Source organism: Vigna unguiculata, chromosome 9, assembly GCF_004118075.2.
Source record: "Vigna unguiculata cultivar IT97K-499-35 chromosome 9, ASM411807v1, whole genome shotgun sequence".
Taxonomy (NCBI): domain Eukaryota; kingdom Viridiplantae; phylum Streptophyta; class Magnoliopsida; order Fabales; family Fabaceae; genus Vigna; species Vigna unguiculata.
In genome coordinates, this window is record NC_040287.1 from 37,084,975 (window position 1) to 37,106,167 (window position 21,193).

General features: G+C 30.4%; 2 protein-coding genes across 2 annotated transcripts; one reads left to right on the plus strand and one right to left on the minus strand.

Moving 5' to 3' along the window:
• The first annotated feature begins 5,504 nt into the window (after window positions 1-5,504).
• On the plus strand, window positions 5,505-10,668 carry LOC114196058 (putative esterase YitV). Its single transcript, XM_028086559.1, has 13 exons — window positions 5,505-5,837; window positions 5,940-6,013; window positions 6,114-6,200; window positions 6,311-6,442; window positions 6,586-6,672; window positions 7,364-7,417; window positions 8,184-8,274; window positions 8,355-8,425; window positions 8,514-8,583; window positions 9,031-9,083; window positions 9,313-9,406; window positions 9,615-9,712; window positions 10,357-10,668. The coding sequence occupies exons 1-13, from the start codon at window positions 5,552-5,554 to the stop codon at window positions 10,444-10,446; spliced, it is 1,287 nt and encodes a 428-aa protein (XP_027942360.1). The 5' UTR covers window positions 5,505-5,551; the 3' UTR covers window positions 10,447-10,668.
• Window positions 10,669-12,979: 2,311 nt separating this feature from the next.
• LOC114163141 (beta-adaptin-like protein A) lies at window positions 12,980-21,033 on the minus strand. The gene is made up of 11 exons (XM_028047259.1): window positions 20,802-21,033; window positions 19,501-20,017; window positions 18,590-18,714; window positions 17,738-17,936; window positions 16,893-17,121; window positions 16,583-16,749; window positions 16,212-16,421; window positions 15,262-15,372; window positions 14,990-15,166; window positions 14,055-14,510; window positions 12,980-13,724 (listed from the first exon to the last, which is right to left on the minus strand). Exons 1-11 carry the CDS (start codon window positions 20,855-20,857, stop codon window positions 13,434-13,436), a joined length of 2,538 nt encoding a protein of 845 aa, XP_027903060.1. The 5' UTR covers window positions 20,858-21,033; the 3' UTR covers window positions 12,980-13,433.
• Window positions 21,034-21,193: the final 160 nt, after the last annotated feature.

The window sequence follows — 21,193 nt, forward strand, 5'->3', positions numbered from 1 at the left end:
AAAGGGAAATGTGTCATATCATTAACATAAGTGTTTAAATTTCTGACTTGGACATTTTTTAAATTATAAAAAAAGTAACACGTGTTGCCTGTAGGACACGTGTTACTCTTTTACACATTTTTTTCTCTAGCTTTAGCAGCTTCACATTAGTTTTGCTTCTACGTTCCATTCTTCTTTGCTTCCTCTGATTTTCACTATCATGCTCGCACTTTGCTTTTTTTATGATTCTCAGTGTGGTGCTTCACTGTGCTTATCCCAATGGATGTGTTGAAGAGTGAGCAGTAGCACTGATATATTAATAGACTTAATGGGAAAAAACCGGAGACATGAGAAATTATTTATAAATTTTGATTTCTAAAATATTAAGATATCAAAATTTATAATAATAAAAAATATAATTTATTTGAAAAATAGTTAAAAATATTTGCCTTTTGAGAGCTCAATTCCCCCACATTTGATATGCGGTTTTAATTGATTTGAGAAAAAAATGGTTTTGTACTATTGTTTAAAATTACTATTTTTTGAACAAAAGTTACTTTTTTTCTATAGGGTAAATCATATGCTTAAACCACATTCTTCATTATATTTATATTTAGTAAAATAAATCATGTCTAGTAGGGAACTTTATCTTTTAAAAGTGTTAAATACATTTTTAATCCACAAATTAAATATTAACTTTATTATTATAAAAGTACGAAAACTAAATTTAGTTTCATATTTTATTATTACAAAACTACCATAAAAATTTATATATTTTTATGACATATTTTATTTATAAAATATTCTCAGCTTAATTTTTAAAATTTCAGTAACATGTATGTTGTTTTAATTATATATATATATATATATATATATATATATATATATATATATATATATATATATATATATATATATATATATATAATAAAATAAAAAAAGTGATTCCCTCTTCTGATGTTTATGTTTATTTCTCAATTTTATCTTTTAAAGAAAAATTTTAAATTAAAATAATTATTTTTTTCAATTTTATTCTTTCTAATGACGGTTTTTTTAAATTTATTTTATTTTGATTTGACCATATTTTTAACTTAATATTTTTTAATTAAAAAATTACTTACAACATAAATAAAAATTATTTACAATAAAATTATAAAAACTATGTATATTTAATTTTATTATTTTTCTTAAAAAATATGAACACATACGCAATTTCAAAAATTTGGATTTCTGAAATGCTTTATAAATTTTGTTTTTCTCAACTTTCAAAAATTTATTTATCCAATTTTATCTTTTAAAGAAAAGTTTTAAATTAAAATAATTATTTTTTCAATTTTATTCTTTTAAATGACGGTTTTTGAAATTTATTTTATTTTGATTTGACCATATTTTAAACTTAATATTTTTCAATTAAAAAGTTACTTACAACATAAATAAAAATTGTTTACAATAAAATTTTAAAAACTATGTATATTTAATTTTATTATTTTTCAAAAAAAAAATATGAACATATACGCAATTTCAAAAATTTGGATTTCTGATATGCTTTATAATTTTTTTTTCTCAACTTTCAAAAAATTATTTATCGTCGTATACAAATGAACAAAAATTAATGAAGTTAATTATTTTTATTTTTTACGTCTTCAGTAATAATCTTTTTTAAAAGCCACTACGCTAGCTTTTTAATACAAAAATTCAAAATTTAATTTGTATTTTTTTTAATAAATTGAAAATTAAAAAAATTAATTTCAAAACCTAGGTTCTAATTAAAAGTTGTTTAGCATGTTGTGCCTTCTCAGGAGGTGAGTATATATGTTTTTATTGCTTGTACAATTACTTCATTTATACATGTTTGGGTAAATTTAACTTGGTTGGAACAATGCTAGTGATTTATCTATGATAATGATGTAAAAGTTATTTACGACGAGATGTTTAAGGCAACGCGCAACGAGCATCGGAGATAGAAAAATAGATTCATGCAAATCACCAGTAACAAGAGTCATTTAAGTATACATTATGTCAAATGTATGTTTGAGGTGTTAGTATGTCAAACTTTTAAGGAAGGAATGATATATTGATTCTCAAATATGTATTCATCAAAATTTCACATAAAGTAAAAAGATAAATAATAAAAATAAGTACAAAAATGAATAGTTAATTTAAGAGTTATCAACTCAATTAATTCTTTAGTGAATAAAACTTGTTAATTTTTAAAGATCAGAGACGATTGGACAAATAGACAAGGAAAAATAGAATATTCTTATCTTTGCATGAAAGATGGAATGAGAAAGGAAAAATAACTAAACACACATGTATTTATTTAAATACTCATAAATTTGTTTTTTCTTTTAAACTCTTAGTGCAAGTGTGCTTTTACTTAAATGTCCATCACATCTCATTTTTAAATTCCATCTTACCCTCATATGATTTTTAACAAGAAAATGCATGTATCAACATTTGCCAATCAGAAAAGTCCTTGCATTCCTAAGATTTGTATTCTGGAGTCTGTGTCATTGCAAATCTGCATTGTTGATCAAAGATGGGTGAAACTGTATGAATTAATTTTTTATTTTCCTATCCCATGTTCTATACTTATACAAAAAATTCTTTAATTATAAAAAAGTTGTTACTTAAATTTGACACGTAAAATTTAATAATTAAAAATATTTTAAAAATTTAATAATAATAATAATAATAATTATTATTATTATTATTAAACTTTGAAGATAATTAATAATAATAATTATGGTAATATTAATTATATAAATAATAATAATGATAATAACATTAATAATATAATAATATTAATAATATAATAATATTAATAATACAATTAATAATAATAATAATACTAAAACTAATAATAATTATTTTATTTTATACTAATATTAATCATTGTGGTAAATTATAATCTAAATCTTTATCAATTAAAATATTATTTCATATTTATTACATTCATCACATTATTCTTAAACTTTACCTTCGGTCTCACCTTTTCATCTTTTAAAACAAATAACTTCACTTTTTTCTTTTATATCCTCTCACGTCCCTTTACTTACTCTTCCTCAAATTTATTATTGAAAACAAATAAATCCTAAATATAAAAGAGAGTTTGCTAGTTGTGTGTCTTTCTTGAATGTTAATTGGATTGTCAAAAGAATTGTACGGTAAGTATTCAATCGAAATACGTTAAATTTAGATTAATTTATGATTAAATTTTATGGTATATTGTATACTTTCTTTATTAGTATACTCTTATTTGAGTACACTTTTACTTTAAGATATTATTTTTCTGATACGTGATTTTCAAGAATAAGAAAGAATTGGAAGTTTTAGTGAAAATCTATATTCTGTAAAATAAATAAATAAAATTTTATACTCATAATAGTAAACTAATCAAGCACTTTGAAAATTTTATTGACTAAAAATTAAATTCATGTGATCCACACAAATAAGATAAACAATTTATAAAATAAATTATTTATGGAGAATTTTTAATTTCATTAAAGTAATAAGATAACAAAATAGATTAAGGCTATAAAAGACACACAAATCCAAAAGATTTATGTAAAGAAAATATTATAAAGATTATGAGTTAAATCAAACTAAATGAAAGATGCATCAATCTTGACTTAACGAAAGATGACTTGATTGAGGCAAATCAGAAAAAACAAACTCAAAGTTAGTCGAAAAAAGAATTAGTTGAGGTCAGTCAAGAAAATTCTTAACCAAAAAAAAAAAATTATGGCCAAGTTTGGTTGTTTTAATCAAAACCAACTAACAAATGTTTCAACTAATGTTGAAAATTAGTTTAACTTATACCGAGTTAAAGATGAAATGGTTAAGGTTAGTCGAGAATGTTTGTATCTACATTAGTTGAAGATGTATTGGTCAAGTTAATGATGTCCTTATGAAGAATAAGTTAATGATAACTATGTCAAGGACAGCCATAAATGCCTTCAAGAGAGATTAAAAAAAAAATACTCTTATCTAGAACCAAGTTAATTGTGTCATAATTTGATCAGATAAAAGAAATGTTTAATAAAATTAACGAAAATTTATTTAAGGAGACGGGATAATTAAATGTAATACAAAACTCTTTAAATATACAATAAGAATAAGGTTGACAGTACATGATTCAAGCAGTCTAATGCATCTTACTACATATAGGCTAAACATAGTTAGTTTTATTACCATGCATATACATATAGGCTAAACATAGTTAGTTTTATTACCATGCATATAAAAAATTCTATTAATTTATTTTTGTTGGTCGTAAACGCAATTCCTCGATACGTACAAAGAATTTGTAACTTTGGAGTATATTATAAGAAGTGTAAAGTATATGATTTACAAATAATGATTATACAAGTGATCTGATTGATACGAAGAAGACCTTGTTACTTTATATTTCAAGCAAACTTATTTTTGTATTCTAAAAAGTAACTCATTTTACTTTATTAAATATTGAAGTTGAGTTTTTTGCAAATACAACTTGTGCTTGTCAAAATGGTTGAGAAAAGTTTTTTAAGAGCTACAATTGAAGAAATTAAAGATCAGTGCAATTTTTTTAACAATAATTCAACAATTAAATTGTCAAAAAAATCCAATTCTACATAAAAGATACAAACATAGTAATTTCTTAAGAAATGATTGTAAAGATCAAACTATTAATCTAATTCACTACGAGCATATATCAATTTAAGAGAAAAAATGTTAGGAAAAAAATATGTTTATTGAATTTAATGAATTGAGTCTCTTATTAGTAACATAATGATTAATAGGTTTATTATAGTATACTATCAAAGCAACGCTAATATGCAAAAATGATATTAATCTTTCACAAAAAAAATGTCTGAAACAAAACTTGGAAAAAATATGTTAAAGAAAACACGAGAAAGAGTTATTAGGAATTTAAATGAGTTAACAAATAAAAAAAGTTATAAACACATAATCTTCGTGTTAAAGTTGGTGTTATAGTTTCTTACATGAGTTTATTATTAGTAATAAGTTTCTCCAATATTTATTCTTAAATAATACCAACAAAATAATCACTTAACAAACTATTTTTAAAGCAATAAGTATTTATAATTATAAAAAGAACAAGAAATATTTCATGTAGACGAAGGAATATGCTCATAGTATCATTACTATGAGAATAAGTATCCAAAAACTTTGATAAGTACACTAGAATAAGTCATGAACTGAAACTTCGTCTCTCTGCACTTTAATTTCACAATTGATTTGTCTTCTTCATTTCTCTGCATCCTGTCATATATATCGGACAAAAAAGTAGTTGTTTCCTCTTCACACGCCAACTTGTCGTAAATTGATAAATGATGTATTTTTCATGATCAAAATCAATTTTATTCTTAACTACACGCATTCAACATAATTAACGTGAGTCTTAAGCATTCAATTAAATGAATATTTTAATTTATAACATTACCCTTTGAGAAGCGTCCCTTTAAATTTTCCTTTAAAAAAAATGGCAAAATGCATAAGGATAAGGAAATGAGAAAGATTGTACTTGCCAGTTGCCACCGTAGCAGCTGGAAAGCAAGAGAGGAAAATGATGAAAGTAGCACCTGCTGCGAGTCCGCTACCAACGCGGCACGTGCGAATTCTGTTGAGCCACACGTGTCTACAATATTCAATAATAATTTCAACCCAACTGCCAAAGACAGGTATTTATAAGCGAGCAACGCATCTCACATGGCGAAGTAGAACCATCGCTCACTCTCACTCTCACATTAGATCACAAACAAAAATGGCGGAAAAAGAAGTCACTGGTGAAGCTCAGAGAAAGCTTCGATCGAAGTTCCTTCAAGTCCTTCGTAGTAGACGACAAGATGAAGGTATAGCAATCAAATTTCACTCGTTAGCTTTCACAATCTCGCTATGTATTGCGCAACGATTCGTTTAACTGAAACTTGTTCTTGTATATGATGATGCTTCAGTTCCGTTAACGGTCGAACATGCGAAGCCAGTGGCGAGTCCTTTGCATCAAAACTCTCCACCGACGAAGGAAGAGGTATTGTCATTATTGACATTTAGCGTCTTGTGCTTGTTATTTATTTTGTTTATTTTCAATGTCTACTTAATTGACTGGTTCAATCGCGTGGAAATTATAGATTGAGATAATGGAATCGTGTCCGAAGGCTGATATAGAGAACCTTGAAGAGTTGCTTCAGGAGGAGAATTTCTACTTGAATATAGAGGTAGGTGATGAATAATTCGATTCTCCGGAGATGAATTTTGAATCGGTATTTTTGTTATTCTGATTTGATTTTGTGCTTGAAAGATAAACTCGTTGATTTTTTTATCTCAGGAAGGAAAGCAAGGACGGTTGCCGGTGTTGATTTTGAAACTGAAGGAAAGTGATAAGCAGAAAAAAAGACCTGCCGTTGTTTTTCTTCACAGTACGAACAAATACAAAGAGATCATGCGCCCATTGCTTAAGGTTGCTACTGCGTCTTCTCTATTCCTTCCATTCCACCGTTTATTTTTCATTTGCATTTGTACTGTGCTCATGTTTTATAAATTTATTGTAATCGCGGATTTTTTTTCTGGCTTCGGTTGCTGGTGTTCTTCTCTGTGCTTTAGGCGTATGCTTCGCGGGGATATATAGCAATTTCGGTGGATTCTCGTTACCATGGAGAACGTGCCACGTGCACAACCACCTATCGAGATGTACGTGTTTGATTGATTCTTGCAAATGCTTGCTTTGCTTTGCATTGCTGTGCCTTACTTTTAGGCTCTGAACTCCTGATGAATAACGCAATTTTATTTGGGGAAAAGTTATAGCATGACCCCTACTTTAACATTTAAATGCTTTGTTTGAAACAACAAATTTTTAGGGATTGATTTGCTTTTGAAATCAATTTGATTTTAGGTTTTCTGTAACTCTAATTTTGTTGGATGTGATTGTAATTCAGTTTAAAATATTTAACTATGCTGCTCTTATCTCTTTTACATTCAAAGTGATGGCAATAAAGTAAATTTCATAAAAAAGAATTTGAAGTTACAAATAGAATTTGGTTTGTAAATCAATTCAAATAACTTTTTATATGAATTCGAAACATAATAGTAGGATTACCGCATCAAATGGAATTCGTATTTCAGTGATTCTGGACATATAATTTTCCTTGAAGAATAATGATTAAGATTTAGGAGAACTAATATTTCTAGAAAGATATTGTTTTATGTGTTGTGTTTTGTTTCCTTATAGAGAGAAATGAACTCTATTTTTGTTGACGTATTTACCTAAGATCGCTTGGAAAGTTAAAAATTAGACATCTATATAAAATTCAAAACTGACAAGATTTTCTTTTACTTGTTTTGGCTGCAACCTACCCTACCAAAAAAAAAAAAAAATACACAGGCACTTGTTGATGCGTGGAAAACCGGTCAAACGATGCCATTCATATATGACACGGTAATTTATTATTGACTTTTATAATTATACACTGTTAGAATAACATTATTAAAATTATTGTGCCGAATTGGTTAGTTTGAGATTGGATAATTATTGTGTTATACTTATTAGTTTGTGATTAAATTAAAATAAACTATTACCTTATTATTTATCATGCAACATCACCATTTAGTTAAGAATGTCATTGAAAGTTTTTGGATCATTCCTTTTCTGGAATATAATTAATGGATGGAATAATCACTTGATTGAATTTTTTTTTTTGTGTTAGTCTTTTCATGGAATGTAAAAATTATGCTCAAGAATGAAAACAAAAGTAATCAAAGTATCTTAAGGACCGACGAAATTGGACCCCAACAACCATCCAACCTATTAGAGCTTGTAGTCAAGAGTATCCAAAAAGTCACAGATTTTGTTCCTCTTTATATAATTCTTTTGGTCTGGGCTTTTGTTAGTATTTTTTGGTGACCCTTTTTCTCTTTTCAGTTGAATCAATTTAAGTTATATTTGTCTGTGACTGTGATACCATCATTCTGCGTCGCGTTGTTGGTCTATCCACAAGTTGGGACTTAGTATTGAATGTCTTTAAATCTTTAGATATAGTCAACGTAGTTTAAAGTATTTAATTTGTTTTCATAAAACTGAAGTGGGACTTCCAATTACAACGCACTTTACGTTCCAAATGATTTGTTTCAAATGTGATTGTGGCAGTTTGAGCTTATGATTTAATCGGCTCAGAAATGGTGTATATTCTTCCATGTTTTGGCAGGTCTGGGACTTGATTAAATTGGCCGATTATCTAACACAAAGAGAGGATATAGACTCTTCTAGAATAGGAATCACCGGAATATCACTTGGAGGTTGGTTGAGAGATGTTGAATGGAATATGTTAGACGGCATGTTCAATATGATTCATCATTTGTATAATTCTTTGATGCAGGAATGCATGCGTGGTTTGCTGCATTTGCTGATACTCGCTATGCTGTGGTCGTTCCTCTGATTGGTGTTCAGGTGACACTGAATGATTGAATAAAGCTTTTATTTAGACAAATGTGTTTCTAAAGCAACGATTCGAAAACTTGTGAACTATATGTTGCAGGGATTTCGATGGGCCATAGACAATGATAAATGGAAGGCTCGAGTTGATAGTATAAAGCATGTTTTTGAGAGTAAGATAATGTTAAATGAGTTTTTGAAATAATGTTTTCTATCTTTGATTTAGTTACTACTTCTTGTATTTCATTTTAATATAACATTGAAGTTATTATTCATGAGAAACCAATAATGTACGGGCCAATTTATGTATGGAGCACATGTTGCATTATTTCGTATGCGACAGCTAATAAATTCTTAAAATTGATGAGATCGTTTACAGTTGGTTATTTAAAATAGAGTGTCTATGGATTAAATTACCCAGTGGTCTCATTGCGGACATCCGATAAAATTTCATGTCAACGTGAGAACGGTGTTTGGGTAAGACCTAGAAGGAGAAATATATTAGTAGTATCCAATTGGGGTACTAAATCATTAAAGCAAATTAACAGTGTATGGCTGAAATATATTTTGAAGGTACTTTTGTATGGACATCCTCTAATGTTTTGGGTAATTGGATGCAGCGGCTTGTGATGATTTGGGTAAAGATGTTATTGACAAAGAAGTAGTGGAGAAGGTAAGCCAAATTTTTATGAAATCAACTCTGATTCTGTCTGCAAATGAATTGCTATGTATTGCTTTAACAACACACATGATTGACAGTGTTTGGTACCATGATACGTATCCCATTGTAGCTAGTTATTCACCCACCGGACATAATTTCTATCTAGAGCTTTGTTACTGTTATTTTAATCTGTTTGCAGAGGATACTATATACTAATCACAATTTTTTTATTTCTGATCAGGTATGGGACCGAATTGCTCCGGGTTTAGCTTCCGAATTCGATTCACCGTATTCAATTCTGGCTATAGCACCTCGTCCATTACTTATTCTTAATGGTAAAACATTTATCATTTTCATTTGGGGCTACCTTATTCGTATACAACTTCATGTATTTGCTTCTTTAGTGTGTATGTATGGAAATAACATATCTCTGCATCATTTCTTATTTTTTAGTCAATTTAGTTATTTCGATCATTTAGTCATTGTGAATAATTTTAAACTAAATTGTAATTGAAGCATTTGTTTTGGTTTTGGGAACTCTAGGTGCCGAAGATCCTCGGTGTCCCATTGGAGGTTTCGAAGTTCCAATCTCTAAGGCAAGTCAGGCATACAAAGAGTTTCAGTGCTTAAATAATTTAAAGGTATGAACTAGAGTTAGTTGGTCACTTCGATGAGAAAATTATACATTCTAATGTTGTCTTCCCATATCAGTTTATTATGAATAAGTTTGACAATTGAGTGCAACATGCAATTTTCTAATTTAAACCGCAGTTTTATTAAAAATCTCTCATATAGAAGATAAAAAGTAAGAATATTGATTTACTTCCAACTTAATTTGCAAAAACTTACTTGCATGGTAAAATTGACATCTTTTACATATTTTATTTTAGTCATTCTGCAGGATTAAATAATTCTGAGTATGGGAACATACATGATATATGTAACACACCTTGTTGGAATAAATTATAGGCACTTACTTCCTGCAAACCACAAGTTTTTTTATCATTTCCAATTATTTTCAAATAGTCTTTTCAAAATATAAAAAGTACATTTTGGAGAGCTTATTCTAAAATGAATGAGAGACAGTTAAGACATTTGTAGAAGTATAAGAAGAACGAGGCTTGGTTCTGATACTAAGAATGTGGGAATGAGAACTCAGTGGGGGTGTTTGGAAACATGTTTTCGGAGGAAAGAAAATAGAGAAGTTTTAATTATGTATCGGTGGGTGTTAATAATTGGCTTCTTTTTTCTATCCAAGTTTATGATCGGTAGCTTTTACATGCAGTTTATTGCAGAAGATGGAGTTGGACACCAATTAACAAGATTGCAAGTGAAGGAATCATCTGATTGGTTTGATAGGTTTTTAAAGCCTTAGTTGACGTGCTCGCAAATTATAAATCAGCTTGCTCTTGCTCGTAGCCCTCGTTTCATTGTCTTTCTGTGATTGTATCTGTCATTGCATATCGTTTTAATTCAAGATAATGTTAATCGCTATAAAATGTTGCACCTCTGTTAAATCCTTCTACGCATCCCAGAGAAATCATTCTTGTGTAAGATGCCCCACTTAGAAAAATTTATGTCTCCTTGTGATTAAAAATTAATCTGATCAATCAGAGTCATTATGGTTTCAATCAACTGAAAAATAATAATTAATTCATTTAAGGTATTAAATATTAAAATTAAGATAACTAGATTTTTTAGGGACTTATTCTAATGAAGTAACTTTTTGTGGGAAATTAAAAAATAATACTTTTGTAGGAAAAAGTGTATATAGATTACTGTGCTTTTTAGATTTAGAAACATATCTGAACTTTTAAATATTATATTTTTTATGATTATATCTTTTATCTTAAATAAAATCATAAATCAATTAAGCTTTTAATTTTAAAAATTCAAATGTATTTCCTAATTTTAATTTTAATTAATTTTATCTTCATCATCCTTTTTCATTTCCTGTATTTCTTGACATATATTCCACCAATGAAGTTATTTCCTCCCTTTATATGACTGTACAGTCTATACATTAAATTCGCAAAAGGCTCTTTTTCTGTACCTCCCTTTTCTATTCCTGCACTTCCATAAAATTTTAATATCTCTATTTTATTCTTATTAAAAATAAGAAAATTTTAATATATACATTTTATTCTTGTTAAAAATAAGAAAATATAAGAAATTTTATTGTAATTTTAATAAAAAATAATTTGGAAATCATAGCGGTTATGGGATGCAGGAAAAAAAAAAGTCAGATACAGAAAGTAATAGCCTTCACAAAAACGGACAAGGCAATAAGAAAAGTTGTTTCTATTGAAAGAGTATTTCAAAGCCCCTTCACATACCAATTAAACGAAATTTTAATAGTAAATACAATAAAATGTGTTATATTCATTATTTGATTTTAAAAAAATAACTGGCATAGAGAAAGCATCTATTATTACTTGTTGCTTTGTTGATATAAAAATGTTAAATGAATTTCTCTCGTTATGAGAAGGGATGTGAAAATTTTCATTAACCAGACAGTTTGAATAATTTGAAGAATAATATTGAAGTAGTATTTTACTTATTGTAAATAATAAATATTCATTTTATATAATTAAATAAAATAAATTTTTTTTCTACCGGAAGACATTATTTTGAAATTTTGTTTCTTTTAAATTACTTTTGTATCGGAATATACTTAAAATTTATAAATTAAATGAATATATTGAATTTATCATTTTCTTTGTATCTATAATAAATTATTTAAATGGTGATATAATTTTTTTGCTAACGATTAACTTTTATTTTTCGTAAAGAGAACAGATAAACAATTATTCTAAAAATATACAAAACTTCAATTTAGAGATAAAAGAAGGATGAAGTAAAATAGATAGGTGACTAAGAAGATCAAATATAACTAAACGTAAATATATGTTAATTAGAGAGTTCAAAGAATTCTTTTAATATAAAAACATATGATGTGAAATATTCTAAAAGACAATAAAATATTAAAAATGTATAATTGGGACAGTGATAAAGAGAAACTCATTTTATAGACTGCATTATAATTTATAATATGAGAAAAACATTGAACAGAGAATGCACCAAAGTTAATTATCTTCTGCACTTTGAAGCAGTAGGATATTTCATCCTACAATTAATTGGTTAACAAAAATGCATCTCTCTTTCAATAATCAGTATACATACAGATATACCAAATGTTACTAGAAATCACTTGATTCAGAATCTGATAATATTCAACAGAATCCTTGTTTTTGGGTGCACCTGCTTCAGTTCAAACATTGTTTTCAGTATGCTGCATGATTCTTCATTTTTATATTAATCTAATAGGGTAAAATTTAATATCTACAAGATAAAAAAAATTATTTTTATTTATCACACATCAAGTATACTCCATTTAAGGTGAAACATGTGCATACAAAAAATATCACGATCACTAATACTAACACTAACAAAAAATAAAAGTAAAACATTGTGTCATTAAATACTTAACCTTAGTGGTGTCTATAGTAAACTAAAAAAAAAATTGTTTTTAATATTAAAATTGAAATTAATTTATCTTTAAAATTTTAGACTAATTTAATCCTACATATTTAAAAGTACGTGAATTCAATCTTTATAACCAAATTTTGTTAAATTATTTTAACGATTTCAAATACATGTTTGTCTACTAATATTAAAGTAGAAATATGTCAAACAATGTAAACAATTTAAAAGTTATCAAACATTTGAAATGCTAAATAAATTTATCAAAATCTGGTTAAAAAAACTAAATTCATGCATTTATAAAATTTGTAGACTAGATTGAGACAAAATTTTGAAGATAAACTAATTCTAATTTTCACTAAGTTAAGAGATAAAAAAACATATTTAACCTATTAAAAAATCATCATGCAAAGTAGCAAGTAACGTCAGTAGAGGCATCGAGTATCAATTGTGTATTGAGCAATCAACTGATAAAGGATCCAGATTCACATTTCAGTACCAGCCCAGCACCGAAATTAACCACTAGTCAATCAATGCCAATAATGACCTGGAACACAATGAACACTTAAATAAACGTCAGAAAATCAGCATAAAATAAAAAACTCTACAAACTTACAACCCAGACTAGGTTTTCTACAACTGAATATACGATGGATCATCGTGTTGACTGGAATACAAACAACTACAAAATCTTTTAGCCAATGGAATCCCCCAGGCATTTTCGTCTGTTATACACAGATATGATTACCTTTCACAAAACTTTTTGGGGTCGTTATGGAGCCGATATCCTCCACTTCCTTATATATTCAATCCAGGATTCCAAAATTTCGTCACGGCCTATTGCATGCATACTTTGTCTGAAGGGTGCAACATAAAGTTTCAGGGTAAACCAAATTTTGTCAAGGCTGATTGGAATAATGTTGAGAATGCCTGGGATGAACTTTGATCATCAGCTTTTACTTTAATCTGTGACTTGGCTGATGATGTGTTGATTATACACTCTACAAGATAGATTGACGCTGCTTCTGCTTTCTGAGCAAAGAAAAAGAACTTAAAGTTGGGAGACTGACCACCGGATGCAATGCAGTGTATTGAATGGCTTTGCATGTGCCGCAGGAGTGCATTGGGAGTTATCAAGGATGCGATTCCCTGAGGACTTAGAGAATATTCCTGTACAACATAAAAATGCTTGACATTTTTTGTTGGTTGGGGAGGCCAAAAATAGAGTACGTACTAGAACATTTCTGTAATTCAATTTTGAATTTCTGTTGAATTATCAATGAAAAAATGTCTATTAAATTTCTACACAATCATTCTATTATTTGGTGCTATACATCCTTAAATCCTTTAATAAGCTTAACAATTTATAAGATGTCATATTCATTAAATTAGTGCCAACATTTCATTGGCTGACATTGAAAAACTTTCTTATTGCATGAGTTCGTTGGAATGAAGTACAAGTTATCGCATTAGTGAAACTGATATAATTTAAAAACAAACCTCTGATGTAGATATTGGCAGTTGACGCCATTTCTGCTGAAATGTGCCAGGATCCAGTACAGCTTTTGGGTTTAGGTTCAATGAAGGAGGTGGAGGCGTGGCTGCAGTCCCAACTGCAAAATCTAAACCAAGCAGATCATCGATTGCCAAGCTAGAAGCCGGTGCTTGACCTGATAAGCCAGTACTTGGAAATGCCAAATCTGCAAGTGGTTGTGAAGTTGCAGAAGGCGCAGATGAACCATTATAGGAAGGAGCATTGTAGGCAGAACCATTGCTACCAGGTTCTCTTCCTTCATCTTTTTCTGAAGTACTTAGAAGCAGATCTTTGTCATTTGCTTCCACTCTCTGAGCTGGAACAACAGACTCTCCAGATTCTGCAGTAATAGATAGATTTCCAAGTTCATCTGCAAACTCAAATGTCCCTCGATGTTCCTTATCAGTGAACATATACGAAGGCTGCATGAATTCGCCACTGTTAGTTTGACAAATTTAAAAATACATAAGGATCACACTAATACAAACATGTTTCAGCTTTCAAGTAATATTAATATTAGACAGGTGTTTAATTAACCTATCACAGAAGAAGGTGCAATCTTCAACGTGTTGTGTAACAAAGTTTGGCCGCACAATATTTTATATTTTTAAAATGTAAAAATAAATTCTAATTGAAACAACTATTACAGCATATTATTTAGAATATCGCAGGTGACATTAAGAAGATAGACACATTTTACAGGGAAGAATTCAAGAAACAAAAAGCACACTTTAAATGGTAACGTGAATTATTTATTATTTTCTCCACATTTTTTATCTTTAAATTTGTTTATAATAGCAACATATTTTATTAAATTTAGAAATGGAGTAAGTACCTAAAATTAGTCCAAACAAAACAAATTATTTCATTAAAACCTCTGGGAGGAGAATAGTTTGGCTACCTTTTGATACACAACCGACAGACTGTTAAATTCATCAAATATGCGGTCTTTGATTTCACTGCTCTGGGTATCAGCAAAAACTGAAACAGCTTGCTTTGGCGGGTTAACCACACTTTCTGCTACGGATACATTGTATTGCAGAAGCCTGTAATAAAATAAGGCCCTATCATGAACATCCTGCAATCCACAAAAGGTTTAGTTAATACACCACTGCAATCGAATCAATTCATTGTTTTGACAACTCAGTAGAAACCAGTTACAAAATTTCAAACCTGGTGAAAATCAGCAAGTCCAGCAGCCAATGCAGCACCTAATGCTTTTTTAGTTTCAGGTGGTCGCTTAAAGAAACACTTCATAACTGCAGTAAGAAGATGTAAGCGAACCTGCATCATGAGATGAGACAGCAGTTGTTTAAAATATAATTAAGTAAACAAAAATACAAGCTAATACTCCATTCATGGCAATACTCACAAGACATAATGCTAAATAACTTCTTACATTTCTTTGGTAAACTATGGTTTTGTGATTCCATACTGCCAGGGGAGGGATATCATGCTTTTATCATTATTACAAAGATGATTATATGACAATCAAATTAGGAACTCCCCCAATCCAAACCCAACAATAGTTAGTGATTTGTACTATATTGTTTCTGCCAAGGCTAGGAGAAAATATTGTAGGGGAGATTCTCAAGTTTCAGAAGTACAATTACTAATGTTTGTGCTAGGCCATTTGCATAAAAATGGCAGGACACAAGAACTGCAGCTTAGGCTGGTTCAGCACAAAGCGAGACAGATTAAACAACTCAAAGTTAGTCACAATCTAAGGTTTTCGTTAAACCCACTCAACCAAGACCGTTTAATAAAAAATCCAATAGCTAAATTTAGGCTAAACTGCAATTTTGGTTCCTTCCAATTCTCGATCCACAATTTTGGTCCTCTATGTTTTTGGGATTTCAAGATCTGCAAATTTCGGTCTCATTTGCATACATTTTATTTCTTTTATTTTGGTCCAGATTGCTAAAATGTCAAAGCTTGATATGCTGAATAAAAAAGGTTGAATTCTTCCATCAAAGAATACAAGTACAACATGGCAGAGAACTAAATCTATGACTATGATTAAACTGCCCCCTGTTGTTGGGTCGGGCATAACATGGCATTCAATAGGAAATCTAAATCTCAAATGTGGAAACTGTAAGGTTGTAAAGCATAAAAAGTACTACCTCAGCGGAATGCTCCTCATCCCAATTTTCCACTAAACTCTCCAAGACATATGGAGCATCGTGCATGTCCTGAGAATATTCTCCCAACATCCATATAAGAGCTGCCTTAGCCTTGGGTTCTTGGACATTTTTGCTACTGATATTTCCAACAACAGCAATACAATCCTGACTCCATTGTGGATATTTTCTTAACAGATCTTTCACAAGCACCTGTATAGATGAACTTTCAAAACTTGCATCAGTGTACCCTACTATAACTAAGGCAAATCAAAATGCCATACTTTACACACATGTTTGCTTAATAATATGAAACAATGTGATACTACTAGACACAAGTTACAGGGTATCTAGCAGGCACTTGTAATGTTTACCAAAGCTTCAGAAGTAACATAGTCCTTTTCCATCTCAAGAAACTGGAGAAGTCGGTCAACAATAGCATTGACATCATACTGCTGCAACGCTATCTTCCCAACAGCTCGAATTGATTCCCTTGCAATGGGAATGTCAACATTTGCAGCATATTCACATAGTTCTGTCACTGAAACGAGATCCAAGAAATTCATGAATAAGTAATTAGAAGGGAAGCCTCAGACCAAGGAATAGACATCATATACAATCATCATATATCAATTAATCCCTCTTCCTAACCCTTTCTCTCTGTAGCAATTTGGTGTTACTTACCTATCTCATAGGTGTTGCTTTCATTCGCCACTGCAGTCAGCATTTCAAGCTTCAACTTTTTAACATATGATGGCTCATTGTACTGGCAATAGAAGTGTTTATAGTCCGAGGAAAATATATAAGGTGCACGCATGACCAAAAGATGCAGGTGACTTAAAACCGCATAAGATTGTTCTGGACTTCCTGAGCTCACTTGAGTCAAGAGAGGGGCTTTGATACGCTCATATACCTAAAAAAGAAGAATTAGCAACAGAAATCACAGATAAGCAGTCAAAGCTGGCATGATAAAGTCAAAATAACTAAGATAAAATCAAAGTATGTAATCAAGCCAAGCTGAGATTGGCCATAACATATACAAACACAGATGAAACCTAAGCTTGAGGCTGAGCTTTTAATTTAGGTGAAATCCTAGCACAAACCCCAGCTTGTAAAATAAAAAGCTGTACAATACTTAAAAAAACATTTAATGTATAATAGACTGTACAATACTTAAAAAAACATTTAATGTATTCAAGAACTCACATATAACTTAGTTATAACACTTGACCCATTGCATCCCCAAGTTTACATTAATGACTCACACTCAACACAATTATAGCTGTCCGTACATGAATTACATAAGCCTAATCTTGCAGCTAAAAAACCTAAATATCAAATATATGTATTCTGTGAGTCATTCAGTCAAATAGTAGTTAAAGTACAGTCAATACTAGATATAAAGCAGATAGAATTCAGACCAAAGAATTGTCAGAAAAAAATAACATGTATAAGAAAATGTCGTTATGAAAAACAAGGAGATTAAATGAGATGTTTTGACACACAGACATGCAAAAATCAATGCGTACCTGCTGATGAACATCAGCCATAGACAAAGTCAACTGTAGAAATAATTTAACAGTTGCCAAGACAACAGCACCATTTGCATGCTGGAGTCTATCTTCAAGGAGATTCATCATATCAAATATTTCACTGCTATCTGCCGGAATGTACTTGCTCACCAATTCCAGCACAAGACATTGTGCCCATTCACTGAATTCCTTAATTCTGCAGGTGAAAAAATAAGGAACTGATAAGTTTTCTAACAATTGGTACTTTGCAAGATACTACAGATGCTTTCTCTTTATCTCTATATGGCTGCTACAACTATCAACACATTTTATAGTCTAATAGGCCACATGAAGCACATATAGTAAGGTAATAAAACATTCTTATTCCCATTTGTGAAGATACTATTTGATCAAACATTTACTCCCACAATCAAACTACATATTCTTAATTTATATAATGTACACAAGGACAAAGAAACTAAGACACTAGCAGATTATACGATAGCTCTATGAGCCTTTTTCCCAACAAGAAATGGAAAGACAAAACTTCATTGAAAGGAAATTCCCAAGGAGGGTCGTTGAAAAGATTCAGTTTATCAGTTGTATAATAATAAAAGTTAGTTTCACCTTAAAAAAGAGGTGATGAATGTCTTGAAGAAAGGTGATTTGGGCCTAATTCAACTCTACAAAATCAACTTGTCGTAAGATATTGTCTCCACTTATATATTATATTTTGGTACTATCTTTAGTCAATGTGGGACTTGGGGTTTTCCCAATAGAAAGAATGCAACAGTCCTGTCCATTAAGGTAAGATAACTTGAGAACCACAACTTTCCCAGACAAATAAGGAATTACTTGAGAAAATATTACCTATTCAAAAGGTGATATACAATTGGCTTGCTAAGTAGTGTTTCTCTCTCCCTGGCTGCTTCCTCTGATGTGGATGACTCTAAGGTCCAAATTTCTTGTAAAGCAAACAAACAATTTGCGACTACCTGATCAAGAAAAAATTACTATATACGTAATGTACAATTTATTTGATGACTGCTGTTGTCTTAATTTCTTGAAATAGGAATATTTGTCATTCTGATATATATATATATATATATATATATATATATAGATAGATATATATATATAGGTGAACAACAATTGAAAAGCAATAAGAACAAAGAAGTAATACGTCATTCACACACATACATGGACATAATAATAACAATGCTCAAAACTGCAGGCATTGACATTATAACAAAGCATTTTAACAAATAGACAAAATTGAAATGATTTTTTTAATGGGGTACAACCACAAGTATTATACCAAAAATCAGACAATTTAACTTCTTGAGCAAACAAAGTATTTAAATGAGACCTCAAGGACCTGCTCATTAAAGGGCGATTACTCAAGGCAATTTACTGTTTTCAAACAGAAAACAATCAAAACACTGGTTTGAAAAAAAAATGATAAAATAAAGTTTCGTGTATGTTTCTCTTACCAACATGATATTTCTACTTCTAAATGTCCAAAGACATCATCCGGGGACAAGAACATAATTCAAGCTAACAATCATTTGGAAAACAGAAAAGGAATGAAAGAAAACAAAGCAAGATCAAGGATAATAACTTCTTAGTTTACAAAGAGCCTATTCGCTTGCAAATCATTAATCATTGGACAATTTAGATTAGCTTGATTCTAAGTGAAACTCTTAATTCTTTACAAAATTTAAACAGATATGATTTATCATAGGTTGAGAATGAGATTTTCATACAAATGGAATCCTCACCTGAGTATCAGGATCATTAAGCATCAAATGCTTCAGTGTTGCTGGAAAATCTGCATCAATACAGGTGGAAGCTGATATATGATACAGTTTCAAAACCCCAATAACTGCCACCATCCTGACATAACTATTATTGTCCTTCAACCCAGACCCTAATGGCCCAACCAAATATTCCACCAAATTTGCCACCCGGAGTGAACACAAACTCCTCAATGCTAGACCCCGTATCATTGGATCCTCATCCTTGCAATCTCTTTGTAGAAAATTAATAGTCAAAAGTGCAAGATCAGGATTGACCTTTGCATAGTTCCCAACGTATAAATAGCACATTTTTTTCAGAACAATGTCTGATGTCGCAGAGCACATTACCATCTCGCCAAAGAGAGACGAGACATCAATACCAATAGTCATGTTGGAAATCACCTTCTTGAAGAGATCCCTCTTGGAATCATCAGCCCCTGGAGCTCGGCTCCCAGCAAGCTGCCGGAGCTGTGATTTCAGATCGGAGACTTCACTCTTCCTGATTAAATTAAACATTAGGTCAGTACTTGACGTGAAGATATCACACCACAACCAAAAAATAATCAACCTAACAGAAAATAATTCAGATATTAACAAGGACAAAACTTCAATACAATTTCTCACGTTTGTTCCAACCAATATTACAATTTCACCTCAATAATCAACACATTAAAGGTTTGCATTAAATCTCAACGTAGATTACTGACTGGAAACTTCAATTTCGAACGGAAAACAACACAAAAAGCAACTAAGCAACCGTATCTAATCTAAGTTGTCTACAATTAATTGCCAATAGCTCGTTTCAGGTTAAAAAAAAGGGCATAAAGAGCTAATGCACCAACTCAATGTAGTTAACTTAGCCACTTTAGCCATTCCATAAAATACTTTCTGAAATGAAAAGATAACGGAAGTGGATGAATCCGCCAGAAACTATGCTATGCGTGCTATCGAGCTCGGTGTACATAACTCGACTACTTAAGTAATAACACATGGACACAGTGTATTTCACAATTATACGCCAAATAGGACAAAACCGAACGGCATTGGATCTCTAATGTTAATGACAACCAAGCGAAAAGCGCATTCAAACATTTGAAGGCCTGTTGCAAGATAAAACCAAAGCATAAGAAATTTCGTATTTATCTGAAACCAAACCACGGCAATTGCGATGCAGTTGCTTCCGTAGATGAGTCCAAATCAAATTTGTGCAGCATTCGAATAAATAAAGAGAAAGTTAGAAAGAAAGAAAAGAAGACGCAGGGACAATGGATCAGGGAACTGACCCTGACGGTTGCGACGGAGACGGCGATCGATGAGACTGCTGCGGCGGAGGAGCCATGGCCACGCCACTGAGAGTTGAGTAAAACGACCACGCAGACGGTTAGATCGCCCCTTTGTTTCTTCAGAAAAAGTGAGATCTAAACGAAGAAGATAAAAGAGTAACCGGTAATTGTAGCTGCGGTGTTAATTGAGCTTGTGAAATTTTTTTAATTAGAAATTGGAATTGGGATTTGGTGAGATGAAAATTATAAACTACTACTAGTAGAGACTATGCCCAGAAAAATAATAATAATAATTATTATTATTATTATTTATTATAATTATAATTATTTATTATTTATTATTAAAAATAAATAAATAGATGAATAAATAAATTGCACCTGACAGATAAACT